Source organism: Barbus barbus, assembly GCF_936440315.1.
Source record: "Barbus barbus genome assembly, chromosome: 20".
Taxonomy (NCBI): domain Eukaryota; kingdom Metazoa; phylum Chordata; class Actinopteri; order Cypriniformes; family Cyprinidae; genus Barbus; species Barbus barbus.
The window spans coordinates 22,133,148-22,155,725 of NC_136748.1; the positions used below are offsets into that span (position 1 = coordinate 22,133,148).

Genomic DNA, 22,578 nt, shown 5'->3' on the forward strand with positions numbered 1-22,578 from the left:
ATTGGCCGTTTTACATGTCAAACAGTTTACTCAACCTAATGCCGATAGCCAAAAGTAAAATTTACCTACAGCAAATTTTTTTGTTGTATCATTGTAATAATGTACTTGCTTAATTCCATTCTTTGATAAATGGATAAATACAGTATAATCTCAGACCTGTTTGCTCTATATGTAAAACACATGTTTTTATTTTTTTGCTTTACAGTTGTGCAGATTCTTAATGTATATCTCTTTTTCCTAGCAGAGTAACTCGAGGGGAAAAAGAATGAGCTGATTTTAAGAGCTCTGATAATGATGCCCAGAATAAGTGAGGCCTGGTCACACAGCAAAGTGGGAAGCATACACACTGTGAGTAAACACTCTCATCTATAATCAGTAACCCACCCGATCCAGATGGCCTCTAAAAAGAGCTAAATAACATATCGCTCAAAATACCACAAGACGTAACAGCAACGTGACACAGTTGATTTTAGCACTGTTGTTTGTGACATCCTATTGATTTGATGTAACGTATTCTGTCTCTTGCAGTGAGCATTAGAAGGCCATGATGCAATGAGATAAACACTGGATGACTGGAGGTCCCCTGCTTAACAGTCTCTAAGCATGGCCGGCCTACAGCTGGTGACCCCTGCCTCCTCGACCATGGGGCCCTTCTTCGGTCTCCCGTGGCAACAGGAAGCTATCCATGACAACATATACACACCAAGGAAATATCAGGCAAGTCTTTTGAAATGGTTTGACTCTGATATTTAGGGGCCGTTTACACAACAAGGTTTTCAGCCAAAAACAGGAAACTTTTTATTAGGGGTGGGCGCTATACTATAATATATTAACGTGACTACCGGTATTATGTTATGCCTTGATATGGATTTTGCTATACCGTGGATACCGTTACATATGCAAGGATTTCATTGGATGGACAGACAAAGATTATTATTTAATTTCCCGCGGTCGTTACTGCATCATCAGAGAGAGAGAGAGAGATGCCCCGCTTGATCGGACATAAATCAAAACCGGATAATTTTTGCTCCAAACACACGATTGGCTTTTCGGAACGACACACAAACTGGATTACAATAATTTCCCAAAATGTTATTTGTGTGGTAATATTACTAAGTCTGTATAAGGCCGCTAATACATGACAGAGATTCAGAACACGGACATAAAGAGAGAAAATACTGTAGCAGGCAGCGCACTGCTACACCGTTCACAATGCTTGAAATATAGGAAGTAAATTCCGCATTATGTAATTTTCATCATCAGGAGAGCTCGTGAACAGCCGTGCGCGTGCAGGCAATTTTTTGAGACCTCGCGGCCAGTCCGTGACCAACTGCGAGGTGAATGTTGAGATGGCGCAAGTCAAGTAGGTGGTACTGCGCATATGTCGAGCTTGTCCATCCGCACTCATCCACGGTTGAGTATACTTTGAAAGCTGTGCGAACATGGCTGTGCACAAGATGGAACGGAACGCGGAATGTGAAGTATACCCGGGCCTTTGTAGCATAATTTCACACATCTAAAGTCAGACCATTCTATTTTTGCCTTAGATCTTGAAATCATGTTTTTTTTTTACTAGTTATATAATATAGTTGTTTTTTTCTAGTTAAAATACATATTTTGCCTCTAATTTTGCCAAGGTCTACTAAAATGTGATTCCAATTTTTTTTTTTTTCTCTCATCGCGATATAATATCGATATCGTCTAGACCAGGGATCCTCAAATCTGAACCATTCCTGCAGAGTTTAACTCTAACCCTAATCAAACACACCTGAGCATGCTAATCAGAGTCTTCAAGATCATTAGAAAATCACAGGTAGGGGAGCTTGATCAGAGTTGGAGCTAAACTCTGCAGCAGATTGGACCTCCAGGGTAAGATTTGAGGAACCCTGGTCTAGACAGTGGAAAATATTGTGATATGAATTTTAGCTCATATCGCCCACCCCTACTTTTGATGTGTTTTGCCACAACAACAGCATTTTGGGGACTGAAAACGCATATTTTTGAAAAACAGGTTTCAAAGTGCAAGTTTTTGAAAACGCCGCCACTATCGTTTCAGTGTAAACACCCAATATGGGAATCTTTGAAAACGGTGACATCATGCACATACGTAAAACGTGTTAGGCATGTAGTCATGTGCAGTACATGTCGAAGGCAAGTGCAAACAAATATACACAACAATGGCAGAGTGCATGGTTAGTTGTTGCTGCTCAAGAGTTTGCTAACACTTCTTCAGCAAAAGTGTGCATTTACTTTACCAATATTACAACCAACAGTGGAGACGCATCATATAATCATTATTTTCCTTCAGGTACTGTTTACTAACAAGGTGACAGCGCCAACTACTGGCCTGGCATATGTAATACAGCGTTTTTGGCCATTTTCGCGGATATGTATAAACGCGAATCGTTTTGAAAACGTTGTCGTGTATACGTGAAGTTATTAAGAACGCAAGGGAAAAACTTTTCAGTTTTTGTCTACATTGTTTTCATGTAAACGTAGCCTTAAGCTAGTTCTGAGTGCTTTTAACTGCATTAAAGTAGCATACAAGTACTCTGTACAGCTCATGGACTATATTTCAAATATATTTGAGAAATACTATAACTTTTTGTGAGGAAGAGATGGAAATTTTGGCCGTTAACCACTGAAGATCCTCCCATCTGCCATAGCTTTCAACTTAACCTGGTGTGTGAAGATGTTTTGCTGTTCCTCACGCAAAGCTATTGTTTTAGGACACTTGAAATATTATGTACAGGTCATATGGACTGTTTTTACAATAGCTGCTTTTCCACTGAAATTACCTGGAAAAATTTATCCCAGGAACTTTTTTTCCCAAGACCTGTTGCTGTCTGCGGTCTAAAGTACCGTGAAGAATAGGCAAATAGTCTGGTGTCGTAAGGTTTGCACGCGTTTCTCAATACCAAGTACGCAAATTTCGGACTTGCATCCTCGGAAGTTCGGACTTCGCAAGTTCGACTCAGGAGTGTGAGTTCCCGCAAACGGGATGACGCAAGTCCGGTAATTCTGCAAAGAGCAGTGTACTTGATAACATCAGTCAGCTCGCCTTGGCTACTGCAATCTTCCTCACTGTTTTTACAATAAGACAAAATATAATATATAACACCACTGCCTCTTTTCGTGTTCATTGAAATATTAATAGCTACAGAAATGTAGTTCAGGGAACTTACAAACATTACAATGAAACAAAATATTATAATCAGTATTGCCTCTTTTCGTTTTCATTTGAACATATTAATAGAATAAAGACCAAAGATTACCTGTTTGACCTACCCAAAACGAATTATGTCATACGTTTAACCACTACAGAGACATCAGAGCCAGCGGCCAATGTCAGAAGAAGTAGCCGAGTTGAGGCTGCTCTTGTCGGGAAACATGAGCACTGAGCGCCCGCTGATCGCTTGGAGCTCACGTCTCCGAAATCGGCGAATCACATTTTCAAATAGGCGCTGTCTTTATAAATAAACCGCAGATTTGTGTTTTAAACAACTGCATTCTTGCCTGAAATGCGTTTTAAAACTACATTTCATGACACAATAACAGTAATATTTTAAAAAAATTGTGCAAATAAAAGGTTGTTGAAATACAATGCTGCATGAACTCAACCAATCAGCAGGTTCAGCCCAAGTCCCACCCCTGAAAGTTCTGGAACATTGAAAAAATACTACCTCGTGAGCAGGTACTTTCTTAGGGGCAAATTTTTACCCAGAACTTTATTCAGATCTTGGTTCCTGCGGTGGAAACGCAGCTAATGTTTTTGATGGTGCTTCACTCGCCCTGTTACTTTTATTGTATAGAAAAGAGCAGCTTGGACATTTAGCTAAAAATCTCCTTTTTTGTTTTGTTGAAAATGAAATGAAAATCATGCATCAAAGTAATCACAATTCATTTGCATTACAATACAAATATTTTCATATTATTTATACGTTATTTATTATTTTTGAAAAGTCTTTTATGCTTACCAGGCTGCATTTATTTGATCAAAAATACAATAAAAACTGTAAGACTGTGAAATATGATTACGATTTTATTACAGTTTTATATGTTAATGTATTTCAAAATGTAATTTATTCCTGTACTGGCAATGCTGATTTTTCTCAGTAGCCATTAATTCGTTCTTCAGTGTCACGATCTTTCATAAATCATTCTAATATGCAGATTTGGCAGTGAAATCATAAGAAGCATTTTTTATTATCAATGCTGAAAGCAGTCGTGCGCAATATTTTTGTGGAATCCATTCTATATTTTATTTAAAAAATCTTTGTTGAATAGAAAGTTCCAAAGAACAGCATTTAATTGAAAGATAACATTAAAAATGTCTTTACTGTCACTTTTGATCAAATGAATGCACCTTTGCTGATCTGATCTTGTGGCGCTTGATAGGTATGTTTCTGATTTCCGCTCTGGTGTAATCTTTCTGACCCCAGACTTTTAAAACTTTTTGCTGATTCTGAATAGTTTTACCTAATTGTATTTTCTCACCAGGTTGAACTTCTTGAAGCAGCTCTTGAACACAATACTATAGTCTGCTTAAATACTGGCTCAGGGAAGACCTTTATCGCAGTACTCCTAATCAAAGAACTCTCCCACCAAATCCGTGGAGAGAATGGGAAGAGAACAGTTTTCCTGCTGAATGCAGGTGAGGAATTGTCTAGCCTGCCATGTCGCGTAAAAACATCAAAACATGATCAAACTCTTTCCGTGTGTTTATTAATTTGAATTCTGGTTTGTTCATTTTTCCGGATTGAAGCATCATCTGTGGTTCAGCAAGCATCTACTGTAAGAACCCACTCTGATCTCCAGGTAGGCGACTACATGTCAGAAGACATGACATCATGGCCCGAGGAGATGTGGAACAGAGAGATGATAGAGAATCAGGTGTGATTATACGTGTTCAATTTAATGTGCCTATGAATTTATTCATATAATTGTTGAACGGTTTGATGAGGTGTCATCATGCAGTCTCTCTTCTGTCATGTCCTTCCGTCCTCATCCCTCTTTTTTCCATAATGTCTGTTCTTTCAGGTGCTGGTCATGACGTGCCACATCTTCCTGCATGTGTTAGAAAATGGAGTCTTGCCACTATCAAAAATCAACCTACTGGTTTTTGACGAATGCCATCTTGCAATCACAGACCATCCTTATCGGGAAATAATGAAGGTGAAATTGCAGTCTTTTACAGCATTGAACGGGTGCTATGAAGTCACATCTGTCAGTGTAAAGAGAGGGATGATAGAGGTCTCATCTAACTGTCACTCCACAGAGATGCTAAAAAGATGTCGATCCGTTATTATAGAATTAATGGGCATGTACTTAGTCCTGGAGATTGAACATAGGCACTCTGATAAGATATTGTTGCATATCTGAAACCCATTAAAACGGGATGTTTTTATTTTGATGGCTAACACTTAGTGGCACATCCTATGTTCAGAGTAAAATAGATGGATAAAAAATTCTGTCATCTACTCAACCCTCGCTCCAAATCTGATTGACTTACTTTTGACTGTGGAACATAAAGGAAGATTTGAGTAATGTTTCCATGCAATGAAAGTTAATTGGATTCAATGTTGTTTGGTTCCCAACATTATTCAAAATATCTTATTTTGTGCAGAAAAAGAAAGTCATACAGGTTTGCAATGACATGTAGGTGAGTAACCGATGACAGAATTAGCATTTTTGGGCAAATTATCCCTTTAACTTTGAAGACGGGCTGAATGCAGATGCTTTGGCTTCTCTGAATGTGTGATCTTTTCTTAGGTGTATAATATTTTAGTCATAACACTTGCTAATTTACAAAATGCAGGCCATCACTATGGAAGACATGTATTGAGATGGATGTTTTTTCTCATGATATTAAAACACATTTACTGGAAATATTAATCAGATTACACAGTTATTTTCATGATTAATTACTGCTGTCAATTTTGAGGGCTTTGTCCAACTTTAATTCAAGATGGTTGATGATAATACCTAGTTATAATGCTTTATTAAACAGTGTCAGTCTTCTTTACAGATTTGTGAGGGTTGCCCAGGTTGTCCTCGCATTTTGGGTCTGACTGCTTCCATTTTAAATGGCAAATGTGACCCTTGTGATCTGGAGGAGAAGATTCAGAGCCTGGAGAAGATTCTGCAGAGCAATGCAGAAACTGCCACTGATCTTGTGGTGCTTGATAGGTATGTTTCTGATTTCCGTTCTGGTGTATTTTTGCTTTTATTACAGCTTGCAGAACAGAATTGTTTCCTGGTAAAAGTGTCTGTATCTAATTTACACAATAGGACTGTTTATATGTCCTTTAAGTATCATTTATTGTAGATGTTTCTTGCATGCGTTTACTTCCAGGTATGCCTCCCAGCCTCGTGAGGTTGTGCTGGACTGTGGGCTGTATCAGGATCAGAGTGGGCTTTCTGAGAGGCTTTTGAGTGAGCTGGATGAAGCCCTTAATTTTCTTAATGACTGCAACTTATCTGCTCATCGAGAAGATAGAGATCCCACATTCATCTCTAAACAGGTTCTCCTTTAGGATCTTGTATTAAAGCATCAACACTCTTGACAGGAACCTCCTGCAGTGATTCCAAATAACTGTGTTTTGATTGTGTGATTGTTTATACCTAGGTGCTGAATGACTGTCGTGCCGTGTTAACTGTGCTGGGCCCTTGGTGTGCCGATAAAGCTGCGGGAATCATGGTCCGGGAGTTGCAGAAATATATCAAACATGAACAGGAAGAGCTGAACCGCAAATTCTTGTTGTTCACAGACACCATTCTGAGAAAAATCCACGCCTTATGTGAGGAGCATTTCTCTCCAGCTTCCCTAGACCTGAAGTTTGTCACTCCTAAGGTCATCAAACTTTTGGAGATTCTCCACGAATACAAGCCTTTCGAACGGCAGCAGTTTGAGAGTGTGGAGTGGTACAATAATCGCAATCAGGACAATTATGTTTCTTGGAGCGATTCTGAGGACGAAGATGAGGATGAAGAGGCGGAGGCAAAGGAGAAGCCCGAAGCTAATTTTCCATCGCCTTTCACCAACATCCTCTGCGGAATCATCTTTGTGGAAAGGCGATATACAGCGGTTGTTTTAAACAGGTTTGTTTGCAGTGCTTCTCTTTTTGTCTTAAAAGCTCAATACAAATAATAAATGCACTAAAACTACAATCAGTAATTTTCAATGCAAAAAATAATTTTAGAAATCACAATATTATAATGTACAGTATGATTTTTTATATTTTTTTATTTTGTGATTCAGTGTAGATTACAATTAAGTGTTATTCATTTATTATTGCGATTTAAATGCTAACTGAATATTGAGTGAAGGCAAAGGTAATTGAAATAGCCTGTATAAAAATTCTTTGATTGTGCCAAAACTATTATTTGAGTAAAATACAGTAAAAACTTTAATATTGTGAAATAGTATAACAATTTAAAATAATTGCTTTCTATTTTAATATATTTTTAAATGTAATTTATTCATGTGTTGGCAAAGCTGGATTTTCTGTAGCCATTACTCCAGTCTTTAGTGTCACATGACCAGAAATCATTCTAATATGCTGATTTTGGTGCTCAAGAAACATTCCCTTTTTTTTCCAAAATATTCTTTGATCAGAAAGTTCAAAAGAATAGCATTTATATGAATTAGAAATCTTTTGAAATATTTTAAATGTCTGTATTGTCATTTTTAATAAATTTAGTGTGCCCTTGTTGAATAATAGTATTCATTTCTTTAAAAAAATGTAAAAGCTTGATCGCCTGAATCTTAAATATATTTAGTTATATTTAACAGATTGCTTGTTTAAATTATCCAAAGGTACTTAAATGCACCCTGTATTATTTGTGTTTATCAGGCTTATCAAGGAGGCAGGGAAGCAGGATCCAGAGCTGGCCTACATCAGTAGCAACTTCATCACAGGTCACAGCATCGGCAAAAACCAGCCTCGCAACAAACAAATGGAGGTGGAGTTCAGAAAGCAAGAGGAGGTAAGAGAATTCGGCAGTCCTAGGAAATCTCTTGTGCCATTTCTTTAGCTTGGACTAACCATAAATGTTTTTGCTTATTGATATTACGGTCCAGGTCCTGAGGAAGTTCAGAGCCCATGAAACCAACTTGCTCATTGCAACCAGCATTGTGGAAGAAGGCGTTGATATTCCAAAGTGCAATTTGGTCGTTCGGTTTGACCTGCCGACTGAGTACCGGTCATACGTGCAATCCAAAGGTCGCGCCCGGGCTCCAGTCTCCAATTACATCATGCTAGCTGACAGCGAACGGACAAAAACATTTGAAGAAGACCTCAAGACCTACAAGGCCATAGAGAAGGTCAGCAGGTTTAATGAGATTTCCTGAAAGTAGTTGCGTGTACATTAAAATGTGTCATTCTAAGAGTTGTACGTCTTTTAGATCCTCCGAAATAAGTGCTCGAAGTCAGCAGAATGCAGTGAGTTTGAGCTGGAGCCTGTGACTGATGATGACAACATTCTACCACCTTACGTCCTGCGCTCAGAGGATGGCGGCCCACGTGTCACGATTAACACAGCCATTGGGCACGTCAACAGGTCAATACTCTTTTCTGAATCAAAGATTGCTATGTTTTGTTGCCCGTAATGTCATGCTTAAATGCTTTTGTGTGTTGTGCAGATATTGTGCACGTTTGCCCAGTGATCCATTCACTCATCTTGCTCCGAAGTGTAAAACTTTGGAGCTGAAGACTGGAGGTTATCAATCCACACTCTTCCTACCCATTAACTCACCACTCAGAGTTCCTGTCACCGTGAGTTCTTGCCAAAATATATTTAACATTTTTCGAAATATTCTGATTTTGTCGTCTTTGCTAGAGGTTTACACAGACTGTCAGAATTTCCTCACCCTTGTGTTGTTCCAGACCTGCTAGACTGACTTTCTTCAATGGAACACAAAAGGAGATGTTTTGAAGAATGTTCGCACTGCTCTTATCCATATTCCAATGGAAGTGGATGGAAAACATGAGCTGTCAAACTCCAAAAAAGAAAAAAGCACCAAAAAAGTTGTCCATATTATTTGAGTGCTTTATTTCAAGCCTTTTATGTCCATGTGATTCTTTGTGAGCAACACATACTGAAATTTTACTTTAATTTTTCACTGACACTTTTTCCTTAAAATTCCATGGCAGCCATGGTCACCATTCACATTCATTGTATGAAACAGAATGGTTTGGACTAATGCTATAAACAATTTGTGTTCCATGGAAGAAAGTCATACAGGTTTTAGAAGACATGATGTATGCCATTTTTATATAAATTCCTTATTGAAAGTAAAACGTCTGATGTTTCTTCATCCCTTTAGGGGCCAACTATGAATTGTGCAAGACTTGCAGAGAAAGCTGTCGCTCTTCTTTGTTGTGAAAGGCTGCACAAAATTGGTGAGCATGAAAAAGTCCAAATATATGACAATTCTGATGCATTCTGAGTGTCGCTGACAGATGTGTGATGCCCGTGTCTAGGTGAACTGGATGATCATTTGATGCCAGTGGGAAAGGAAACTGTGAAGTATGAGGAGGAGCTGGACCTGCATGATGAGGAGGAGACGAACGTGCCAGGAAGACCAGGCTCCACCAAACGGAGACAGTGTTACCCAAAAGCCGTAAGTGTCATGAACCCAAAATATCGTTTTAAAAGTCTGTCAGGATTCATGTTTTTCTTGGTACCACCATAGTTTGTGAGAAAAATAAGTGTTTGAGAAAAATGTCTCTCGTGCTTTTATTGCATTTATTTGGCCAGAAATACAGTGAAACAGAGTTGTTTTGTATTTTAATATATATGTAATTTATTATACGTTCAACATCATTACTCCAGTCTTCAGTGTCACATGATCCTTCAGAAATCATTCTAATATGCTGATTTGGTGCTCAAGAAACTTTTTTTTTATTGTCAGATTATTAATATATTGGAGGATTTTAGGATTCTCTGAAAAGAACGTTCAAAAGAAATTGGAAATGGAATCATTATTTTTAGCATCTTTACGATCATTATAATTCATTATTATTTTTTTTTTATTTTTAAAGTACAATGAGTAGAAGGGACAGAATCATGTTGGGTTTCCTGTCTTGTAGATACCAGAGTGTCTGCGGGGGTGTTACCCTGTGCCAGAGCAGCCTTGCTACCTTTACGTCATAGGGATGGTCCTCACCACCCCTCTTCCTGATGAGCTCAACTTCCGGCGGAGGAAGCTGTACCCTCCGGAGGACACTACTCGATGTTTTGGCATCCTGACAGCGAAACCAATACCTCGGGTAATCACCTTTAATTTAACTTCTCTTTCTGAATCTGCAGATCCTTGGAGAAGAACTTGTCAATTTTTATTAATTGTGAAATACTTTGATAATTATTTATAATACAGTCAAATGTATCCTTCATTTGATTATTTTTTGAAATTCTTTAACTTGCCTTGAACTTTCAGATCCCTCACTTCCCTGTGTATACACGTTCCGGTGAGGTGACCATTTCGATTGAGCTGCAGAAGTCTGACTTCACTCTGTGCGCGGAGCAGCTGAAGTTGATCACACGTCTGCACCAGTACATCTTCTCCCACATCCTCCGTCTGGAAAAGCCAGCACTGGAGTTTAAGGCCGTAGAGGCAGATTTTGCCTACTGCGTTCTACCTCTCAACATTGGTGAGTGCTGCAGTCAGTCACAGCGAGATTTTGTCTTGTTTGCATATGAGATTAAAGTTAGTCCTTCCTCTGATTGTCAGTTTAGGATATGGTCTTGCCTAGATCTGCAATGAATCTGTCAAATATTTATTTGATTATTTGGACAAAATGACACATTTTATGGGACATGGGCATTCCAGATCCATTTTTTCGATTAAAAAAATAAATAAAAATCATCCGAGTCAATCCATTCCACAGCATACGGACCCAACTAACAATGAAAAGCAGGACTTTTTTGACAGCACCGTGGCTTTTATTTTGACAGCACTTACATGCACAGGACCTTGCATTCTTCATCATCATTAGTTAACAGTTCTGTCAAATAAATTATTACAGAGAAAACTGTCAAACAAAGAAACTAAATGATACAATTGTTACACTAGCTTTCTCGTATACTGTCTGGATTCTGAAAATATGCATTTGTCATTTAAACTAGTCTTTAAATATCTAATAAATATTTAATTCCAAAAACAAATTAGTGAAACATTAGTGAATCCAGCTGTAAGATCATCTGAAGTGTGCAGTTTTACACAAATGAGTAACAAACTTGAAATCCTTGATTTCGAACTTTTTGCTGTATACAGTTGGTCACTATGTCATATTCTTATGTTCATTGTTATTAGCATTACCTGGTCTTAGAGAAAATATGATTTCTGGTGCAGATTTACCAGATTAGTGCACAGTTGTTAACAGCGTCTACATGGTTGTTGTTGGTTTTTTTTCCTTTATTCTTTATTTTACATGTCTTATCTCCACCATCAGCCCCCTGCTCTCCAAGTTATTGACTATAAAATCTTTATTAGCTGACCACTTGTTGCAGCCCTAGTCGTATAACTTCTGTTCTTTTTAGTTGACGATTCCAATATGTTGGACCTGGATTTCAAGTTCATGGAGGATATTGAAAAGTCTGAAGCACGCATTGGCATTCCAAATACTCAGTACACCAAGCAAAACCCATTCATTTTCAAATTGGAGGACTACCAGGATGCTGTCATCATTCCAAGGTACAAAAGTAACTTGTGAACTCAGAGTCTTATTGCCCTTGCTCTCATTGATGACTTGTACTGTGCTTTTGTTTTTTACTGAAGTTGAACTCTACCCTTCTGTCCCATTCCTCCCTCTAAGGTATCGTAATTTTGACCAGCCACATCGGTTCTACGTGGCTGACGTTTACACAGACCTAACCCCGCTCAGTAAATTCCCCTCTCTAGAGTATGAGACTTTTGCGGAGTACTACAAAACCAAGTACAACCTGGACCTGTCTAATGTTAACCAGCCCCTACTGGATGTGGACCACACATCTTCAAGGTAGGAAGTAAAAAAAAAATAAAAAGACTAATTCTGGTATGTGGTCTTTTTTTTTGCTCCCTAAGAAATTCATTATATGTCTATGGTGGTCTTTTCCTGTAGATTGAATCTTTTAACTCCCCGGCACCTTAATCAAAAGGGGAAAGCCCTTCCTCTCAGCAGTGCGGAGAAGAGAAAGGCCAAGTGGGAAAGTCTACAAAACAAACAGGTATTAACTAATGGAAAGAATTTGTGGTGATAATTATAAGCCATCATACCTGAATTAAGTCTAATCACACCGTTTGTTTGAGTATTTCCTCCCACTGAGAGCAGTAACGAACGAACAGAGGTTTGACCCACATCAGATAACAGCTTTTGGTTGTATTTCTGTTCCGTCTGCTTAGATTTTAGTTCCGGAGCTCTGTGCCATTCACCCCATCCCAGCCTCTTTGTGGAGGAAAGCCGTCTGCCTTCCCAGCATTCTCTATAGACTTCACTGCCTTCTGACGGCCGAAGAGCTGCGGTCTCAGACAGCCATTGACGCTGGTGTAGGGACTCAGACCCTGCCTCCTGATTTCAGGTCAGTAAAAAAAAAATACCCAAATTATATGCATAACACACTTTCCCTTTTTCCAAAACCTAGTGAGCTCTATCCATAGACATCATATTAAGGCATTATTGGCGCAATCTTGATGCAAAGGCTGTTCTAAATGTATTATCATACGAAAATATGCTTTGCAGTGGAGAAAAGGCATTGTTAAAAATGGTTGATTCTAATTTGTGGTTAAAAATATCGATATATCGCTGAGGCTGATATATTGACCATTATGTGCCACATTTTTGTTCAATTGGCATTGGCTGGTAAGATTTTTCTGTTTAGCCGATAAATTTCGAAGAAGGACCTCTACTTTGACACTGCTGATAATGCAGGACTTTTATTTTGACAGCACCGAGAATGCCTGCACCAGAGTGCATTATAAAAGTATTTTTAATTTTAAATATTTTACAGGCTAATTTTTTCAACTTAAAAAAAAAATAATACAAATTATTATTTTAATGGTGAATTTATTTACTATTAAATAGTAATATCATAACTTTATCACTGTCACACCCTGTCAATAATATCAGCATTGTCATTGATCATCAAAAAATTCCAGTGTGATCTGCCACTAATTTCAAAATGATTATATTGGCATGTGCAATGTACTTTTATACTTTTATTCTTATTAGTGTTGTATAGTTAGCTTAGCAACATGCTAACATCGAACTCTATTGGATTCATTTGTAACTCTAGTCATATGTGTGGCACAGAGAGTTAAAAATAAAATAAGGCTTTATTAAGCGTTCCAATTCATTTGTGAGGTAACATCTTAGAAAGAATCTGGCATTAAAGAAAGTGCTCCTATTTGAGTCCTAATCTCATTGAATATTAACCCCAGGTATCCAAATTTGGATTTCGGATGGAAGAAATCCATCGACAGCAAGTCTTTCATTTCCTGCCCCAGTGCATGTATGGAAGACGACGATCACTGTAAACACATCACAAGCTCAGATACAGACCACACTGCCCTGGAGGGCTGCAGTACTGAGGCCTCCCAGCTTCCAGAGGGCGCACTCCCCTGTGAGAACTGCAACACACCAGATGAAAAGCTAGAAACCTACATGCTCCCTGCGACTGATCTCCAGACACCGAACAAAGACAAGAGCAACTGCGTTTGTTCTCGAAACCTCCCTATCGGCACTCGGGGCGATAGCGACGACCTTCCACATAGACATGACATTTGCCAATGCTCTCAGCTGGGCCCTCTGGAGAGTGACCTATCAACACAAACCACTACCTCAGTTCCTGTGCGGCCCTCCCCAGCCGGCGAGCCACAGCCACAGCCCCAGCCCAGCGATGAATGTATCCCAGGCAGGAACTCAGATCTCTGCGACGGACATGTGAAAAAACCTACCTCAAACCGTTGCCCCAAACCAGAGCCGGCAACCAGCACCACAGCACCTTCAGAAGTGTCAGCAGAGGTCTCTGACGTGACATCTACATCAGCCTGCACAGGTCCAGCCTGGGATTCTCCCAAAACCTTGGGCCCCAACCCCGGCCTCATCTTGCAGGCCCTGACCCTCTCCAACGCCAGTGACGGCTTCAATCTGGAGAGGTTGGAGATGTTGGGCGACTCTTTCCTGAAACACGCCATCACCACCTACCTGTTCTGCACTTACCCTGACGCCCACGAGGGCAGGCTGTCATACATGAGAAGCAAGAAGGTAAGATTCAGCTACAAAGACTGAGATCATTAGAGTAACTGCAAAGCAAAAATTACCATGTAATAATGCATTGCAAGTTTTACATGAGAATTATTTTTTACTAATCTTATATATTTGCAAATCAAGTTATTTAATTTTGAAATTTAAATTTATTTTAAATATTCTTAAAAATTATACTCCGTAGTATGCACTATTCATAAATATTCATTAATAAATATTGTTATTACACTGAAAAAGTTTTTGAACTTGTAAATTAAAAAGTGAATTTTACAAGAAAATGCAATTTCAGTTTTTCTACTTCGATATTTCATGTTTAGCTCAATGTGTTACTTGCTGTTTCTTTGTAACTGTTAGTTTGTGAAATTTCTGAGAAAATTGTTGTCCATTCCTACTTTTTTCAGTGTATGAAATTAATTTTAAATAATTTATTTGTAATTTTTTTTAAAAGGTTATTTGTAATATTTTTAATTAAATATTCGTAATGCTAAATTTCTTATGTGTTTCTTAATTATGTATTAAGTACTTTTACATTATTTAGGTTAAAATTAATTCAGCTCCTGGCTTTTTAATTTTTTTATAGATAATGTCAGTTTTAGTTGTGCTTTTTATGTTTACTTTTTATTAATTAGATAATTACTTTTAAGTTCAGTCTTGTAAAATAATTTCCCTTTGCTTTTGTGCTGATAGAATATTCACCATTTAAAGTTTAACCGATGAAGACTTGCATACTGAACTGTGTTTGGTTTTCATCACACAACGCTTTGCAGTTGCTGGTGTTTTATTGAAAAGATTATACATTTATTTAAATTACTGTTACCATTTATATAAAGCCACATATTTATTTGAATAATGTTGAATTTATTTTTGCCTCACATGTTATACGGGAAAACAAACTTCTTTTGCTCCAATGTCTCCAGGTCAGCAACTGTAACCTTTATCGCCTGGGGAAGAAAAAGGGCCTTCCTAGTCGAATGGTGGTATCCATATTTGATCCCCCTGTAAACTGGCTTCCCCCGGGCTACGTCGTGAATCAGGACAAAAACGGCACAGACAAGTGGGACTCAGATGAGGTATGAGTCAGAGAGCGTCTCCGTTTGTTTACCTGATAGCTCAAGTCAAGCTTAACCCAATATCACATGCATCTTCATGCACAATTACAAGTTTGTTTACATGGCTCTGTGCCTTCAGCTGAGGAAGGTCTTGGCAGGGTTGAGCTGCAGCTGTGTCCTGTCATTGCCACTAGGGGGCAGGTTCATCCTTTCTGGGTGAAGCTGGTTTCAGAAAGGAATTTATTCATGCAGTTGTTTTTATTATACATGGAAAATATTAGAAATAGTCAGTTCAGTATGACACACCTTTGGCTTGATTTAAAACCTAATGGCAACAAATCTTCCTCAGTTCACTTCATCTCGCCATCTCCAGGACCATTACTTCCAAACCTCTACATACAAGAAATGGATATAATGTAAAAGGTAGCAGCTTAACTAATTTTAGATTAAATATAGTAATGCCAACCTACTGAAATTTCTGTAGAGTTAGGAAATGACTCTTGAACAAATTGTATTTTTTTTTGTAAAGTAAAAAGCGTTAATAATAATGCAATGACAACACACAATAAACCTAAGATTAAAATATCATTCAAACCATGTGCAAATATGAAGATCTTAAAAACAAATCTCAATGTATGAATGTATGCTTTATATTTTGGGAAGAACATTTTAAAATTTGAGTAGGGTAATATTTGTATTTTGTAACTATATAAATTGAAGATACACTACCATTAAATATTTTTAAATGCATTCATTTAGATGCATTAAATTGATCAAAATTGACAGCAAAGACATTTATAATGTTACAAAAGATTTATATTTCAAATAAATTCTGTTCTTTTGAGCTTAAAAGGTGTCATGGTTTCCACATAAATATTTAGCGGAACAATGGTTTTCAACATTGATAATAATACGAAATGTTTCCTTGACTTCAAATCAGCATATTAGAATGATTTCTGGAGTAGAGGCTGATAAAACGTATATCAAAAATGTAAAACATTTCACAATAACAGTTTGTGTATTTTTGATCAAATACTTGCAGTTTTGGTGAGCTTGAGACTTTTTTTTATTTTTTTACATTACAAAATCTTTCCAATCCCCTAATGTTTTTCACATTGTCGAAACAAAAGTAACTTTTATTCTAGAATTTGCAACTTTATAGATTGTTAAAACCTTGTCACGTTGCAGAAATATTTCATGGAATTCAAAATATCTGCAGCCCTTAACCCAAGGGACAACTCAAAGAAGCATGGAAGGTCAGGAAGAGGTGCCACAATTATTTAAAATGAAATATCTGAAATATTAAGTAGAAGCCACAGTTTTCCATCTGTGTTTAAGCATATGTGATGTATTAGGACATGTGCAGAGGACCAAGTATGAAAAATGGAAAGAACTCTGTTTCTGGTTTCTACCAACCCTCTCCATGGTTTCGACAGAGACTGGCTGTATGTTTTGGGTCGCTCTGTGTGGTTCAGAGTGTATGTGTATGGTACGAGTGTTCTAAATTTGCCTCGGGTGCTGTAATTTTAAGTGTCACTTCCATGTATTATTACAGTATAAGGTGTCAAGGGTATTAACATTTTAATGAATATGCAACAGACGTTTTCTCATATGGTCAGCGTTATGGCATATCAATGATAAAAAAAAAAAAGAAAAGATTTTCAGGGCACTTTTCAGCTTTTGAATCACATTAGATTGGATGAGTCATTGACTTGGACTGGAAGCCTCGGCTCTGTTAGAGCTCTCCTGAGCAAACATAATACTGTGGTTGAACTAAAACACTTTTAAATTGTAATCTTTGCAAATCTGTTGTAGATACTGAGCCTTGGCTTTACAGGGTTCTTGGACTCAACGTTCCTTTCGTGATGTTGTTTGGTTTGTTTTGTTTAAGCTCGAAGACATCGGGAAATCTGTTTTTGTTTCTCAGAATAAAGATTTGGCCAACGGAAAAGCCAGTGATGATGAGGATGACGACGACGAGGCAGAGGATGTGGAGGTCGAGCCGTCTAAAGAAGAGGTCAATGTGGAAGATGAGCTGGAGTACTATTATGAGCACATCAGATTCATCGATAACATGCTGATTGGCTCCGGCGCCTTCGGGAAGAAGATCTCCCTCCAGCCAGCTGAGCCTGGCTACGAATGGAAAGCTCCCAAAAAAGCCCACAACTCTCACTTTTCCCCAGACGGCGGCGCTGACGAGTTTGATTACAGTTCCTGGGACGCCATGTGCTACCTGGACCCCAGCAAAGCTGGCGAGGAGGATGACTTCGTGGTGGGCTTCTGGAACCCCTCCGAGGAAAACTGTGGCACGGATATTGGGAAGCAGTCAATCTCCTACGACCTCCACACCGAGCAGTGCATCGCCGATAAGAGCATAGCTGACTGTGTGGAGGCCCTGCTGGGGTGCTACCTCACCAGCTGTGGGGAGAGGGCGGCCCAGCTGTTCCTGTGCTCCCTCGGCCTGAAGGTGCTCCCAGCAGAGAAGCAGAGTTCAGGGGAGTCGGCCGAGCTGCAGTACGGCTGGCTAAAGATACCTCCGCGCTGCATGTTTGACCACCCGGATGCCGAGCGGACCCTCAACCACCTCATCTCTGGCTTCGAGAACTTCGAAAAGAAGATAAACTACACGTTTAAAAACAAGGCATATCTTCTGCAGGCTTTCACTCACGCCTCGTATCATTACAACACCATCACAGGTCCGTGGACGTTATTTACACAGCGCAGTTTCTTTTAGGATTGTGGTCTGAGTCCAACAATATTTCCTTTAGTAATTTTAAGGAAACACCCGCTCCCACCGAGCTCCTAACCTTACTAAACAAAAACAGTACTGCTTTTGGAATTTTTTTCATACTACCTTATTTAAATGAACACCCATTACAACAAATACAAGTATTATTATAATGTTTTATAATAATAATAATAATAATAATAATAATAAAAATAATAATAAATTAAATGTGTAATTTAATGTAATAACATATTATTTATTGTTAGAATTAACTTATAATTGTTATTAAATAATAATCATGATCATACAAATAGTAATAATAAATTTATTAAAACTAATTGAATATACAATATTAATATAAAAATTATTTATTGTAATTAATAATAAATTCAATCTAACAACTGAATGTCATAATATACAATATTATATTCAATTGTTTAAATTTATTACTGTTGTTATTATTATTATTATTATTGTTAAATTTATATAATAACTTGATGATTTATAAGCTATTTAGAATTAACTATTATAATTTATTATTATTATTATTATTATTATTATTACTACTACTATCTGTACTACTATATATTTATGTAATAAGTGGTCATTTAAAGAAAGGTTTTACATTATATTTAAAATAAAATAATAATGATTATTATATTCAAGTATATAATAAAATGCTTTATATCATAACTTTTTGTAGTTAACATTCATTTCCACAGTTGATTTGAGTTACTCACAGAAAATATATTGCATATAATTTACAAAAAATATTTAGTACTGGAATGCCAAGCAACTTTTATATAGCTATCTTTTTCAGTTCAGCTTATTTTTTTATTACATCAAAAAAAAAATCAGACTGGTGTAGTTAGATCAGTATATTTGATTCAACCAATAATTCATGAGTTTGTTTTTTTTTTTTTTTTTTGAAAGATGCGGCTCAATCATTTGTCTATTAATCGGCATGCACTCTTTGCACTGCATTCTTGTTGCACCTGGCAAGAACTACTATATTTTCAGTTGTGTTTTTTTACAATCACTTCATATGTCTTGTGTTGTGACCCTGTTGTATTACTGTTCTGTGATATTAATGGTCTCTTTTTAACCTTATTTGTTCAACTCTGAACTTTGAATAGATTGTTATCAGCGGTTGGAGTTCCTTGGTGATGCAATTTTAGACTACCTCATAACAAAGCACCTTTATGAAGATCCCCGGCAGCACTCTCCAGGCGTGCTGACCGACCTGCGCTCTGCACTCGTCAACAACACCATATTTGCTTCCCTGGCTGTCAAGTACGATTACCACAAGTACTTCAAAGCTGTCTCACCCGAACTGTTCCACGTGATCGATGATTTTGTGCAATTTCAGCTGGAGAAGAACGAAATGCAAGGAATGGATTCGGAGGTGAGCTATCATCTCACAGTTATCTGTTAAAGATATTAGGCCTTGGAAATGATCTTTTCATTTATGCCATTGTCAGCATATATATGGATAATATTTCATAAAGATTTAGTACCGTGACATCCTATCACTAGCGGTCATCGGGAATCTGGTATGTGTTTGTATTTGTTTTCGTTTTTGGATTGTAAAAATGCAGTTGGATTTAATTTATTTTGAAATGGTTATCTTGGCACTGAATCTGGTCTTGTTTGACTGGAAAGCATTTTATGCCTAAGGGACAACACTGGATACTGAAAGAGGAAAGACAAATTGAATAAAATAAGTAATGTTCCCCTTAATTACATAGCTGGGTAATGTTGTCCCCAATATTGAACATTTAGGTCTTTTAAGCATAAAACTAAAAGTAATTGATCGCAGTTCATTTTGAGAGGAAATACCATTACAGTACAGCAATGCTGTCAGTTCACATTTTAAGTTACGACCGCAGTTATTTTTTTTCTGCAAACCATTTTCTGCTGTTGTTGTGTGTGTGATTAGTTTGGGGATGTGAATTTGACATGGATAAGCACAGTTTTCTGTCCTGAGAGGAAACACTTATTTTCTGAGTATGTGAATGGGGGAAAAAAAGAAGTGTAATTGTTTTTGCTCTCTCATAGCTTCGCCGATCGGAGGAAGATGAGGAGAAGGAGGAAGACATCGAGGTCCCCAAAGCAATGGGAGACATCTTTGAATCGCTAGCTGGTGCAATTTACATGGATAGCGGGATGTCACTTGAGACAGTTTGGCAAGTGTATTATCCAATGATGAGGCCGCTCATAGGTAAGGGCCAAAGACGTACAGACGAGTAAATCAGTTCTGCATTTCTATTCCGTCTGATTGTCTGCCGGCTCATGTGGCGAAGACCATAAGTTCAGTCATTTTCAAACGTCGTGCCATTTTTATACATGATGAAATGCCAGATTGAAATGCTCTGTGTTTGTTTTCGCCTCATTTTCTAGAAAAATTCTCCGCTAATGTCCCTCGATCCCCAGTGCGTGAACTCCTGGAGATGGAACCGGAGACGGCTAAGTTCAGGTGGGAATGTCTTTCCCTTATACGCAAGCAAACTTGTAACATAATTACCTGCAAAATACATACACAGTAGCCATAATTTGTATGTGCAAAATACTGTAAAAGTTACTGTATCAGTGTGTGGTTCAGAGCAATATGAGGTCATTTAAAAAAATTCGGAATCTCGTTCCTGCAACGTCCCTATAAGTGTTTGGAAGCTGTAACATGAGTACGGCTGGGTTGATACCAACATTTTGGCTTTGGTGTATCAGTATCAACACTAAATGAGGATTTTAGCTTTGTGGGAATTATTTTTAATATTATTATCAAAAATGTGTAGTTTTATATAATTTATATTAATTAAAAATATTAATTTATTCATATTAATTATATATACTTTATTATTATTACAATTAAGATCATTTATTAAAGTAATTTTTGCCAATTATATTGTGAATGGTACATTTGTTTTACTACCAATATACAGCACAATATAAATTATGCTTGATGGTTGCTTAAACCTAATTTATCTTAATTTATTATTATTATTCTGTAGTCTATGTATCCAAATGTTTTGGTTAATCTCATTGTTAAAAATTAAAAATAGATTTTTATAAAAAAAATAATATTTATTATAAGTTATATTATATACATGTATTGATTAATTATTCTTAATAGTATTGATAATAATAATTATTATTGTTGTTGATAAATATTTTTTGTACTTTCAAACGATTAATCGCGATAATCACATCCGAGTTTTTGTTTACATAATATGTGTGTACTGTGTATATTTATTGTGTACTGTGTATATTTATTATGTATATGTAAATACACACATACAGTATATTTCAAATATTTACATGTATATGTTTATATTCATATAATTTATATTATATATATATATATATTTAAAATATAAACAACTTAAATATATACATGCATGTGTGTGTATTTTTATATACATAATAAATATACACCATACACACATTATGTAAACAAAAACTTTTATTTTGGATGCGATTTAATCGTTTGACGGCACTAAATTATTGTTGTTGTTATTGTAAATTACATTTAAAAAAAGTAAATATAAGCTCTTTGTTTTGCAGCCCAGGTAAGATACTGAAATGTTAGAAATTATATTGTGAATGGTAAATTTCTTTTTTTACCACAAGTACACCACATAGTATAATATATAGTATTCTTAATTGTTGTTAAAACTTAATTAATCTTAAAATGTATTTATTAATTATTTTATCAGGTTTTTGTAGTTATATGTAGTTATCTATAATTATTGTTGTTGTGTCATTGTCATTTTTAAATAGTCATATCTCTGTTTCTCTTTCTCTCCCTCCGACAGCCCTGCGGAGAGAACCTATGATGGAAAAGTACGGGTGACGGTGGAGGTGGTGGGCAAAGGCAAGTTCAAAGGTGTGGGACGCAGCTACCGTATAGCCAAGTCAGCGGCCGCCCGCCGAGCCCTCCGCAGTCTCAAAGCCAATCAACCTCAGGTCCAAAACAACTGAGCTTCAGACAGCAGACACCCCATCGCACCTGTCAAAAACACCCTCTCGGCACCAGTTTACGGCCGAGCCAAGAATCGTGGCCGACAGCGTTCTCACTGGGGTTGTCAAACTCAAATGAATCGAGTCAAAAGATTTCAGCATAATTCACATAGGGTTCATATTTCATTTTATTCTTTACGTGCGCAAACACAATCTTTTTTTCTCCCCAGCTTTGTTTGATCACGAGTGCTTTTTTATGTATTGCAATTAAGAAAAAGGTCAGGTCTTCTTTTCGCTCTCCCTTCCTTATTTTTATTAACATTAAAAAATATATATTCTCTACTTCGTGGTAGTGGTTAAAAAAAGCTAAAGCTTATAGGTAGTATTACAGTGTACATAGTTTAAACTCCAAGGTATCAACAAAACAAGAGAAAAGACAGTGACACAAAAACACAAAATTCCTCAATCTGTGCACTAGTGCCAGTTTTGCTGCCATTTGGCAGGAAGGGCACACGGAAAGAAAGATGGTGTTGGTGTGAAGTGTTTTTCTCTATCTTGAGATATATATTCTCAATCAAAAACAATTGCACTTCTCTAG

General features: G+C 37.2%; 1 protein-coding gene across 1 annotated transcript; it reads left to right on the plus strand.

Moving 5' to 3' along the window:
• Positions 1–260: 260 nt before the first annotated feature.
• LOC306886551 (endoribonuclease Dicer-like) lies at positions 261–22,271 on the plus strand. The gene is given in 28 exon segments (XM_079443738.1): positions 261–348; positions 529–717; positions 4,501–4,654; positions 4,766–4,893; positions 5,041–5,175; positions 6,029–6,189; positions 6,356–6,524; positions 6,629–7,101; positions 7,857–7,989; positions 8,084–8,326; positions 8,408–8,562; positions 8,645–8,777; positions 9,329–9,404; positions 9,486–9,625; positions 10,095–10,274; positions 10,442–10,655; positions 11,545–11,698; positions 11,820–12,002; positions 12,105–12,210; positions 12,386–12,561; positions 13,421–14,246; positions 15,164–15,316; positions 17,223–17,991; positions 19,160–19,428; positions 20,082–20,244; positions 20,424–20,499; positions 21,836–21,952; positions 21,954–22,271. Coding segments are annotated over 27 exon segments (5,766 nt in total). The 5' UTR covers positions 261–348; positions 529–603; the 3' UTR covers positions 22,120–22,271.
• Positions 22,272–22,578: the final 307 nt, after the last annotated feature.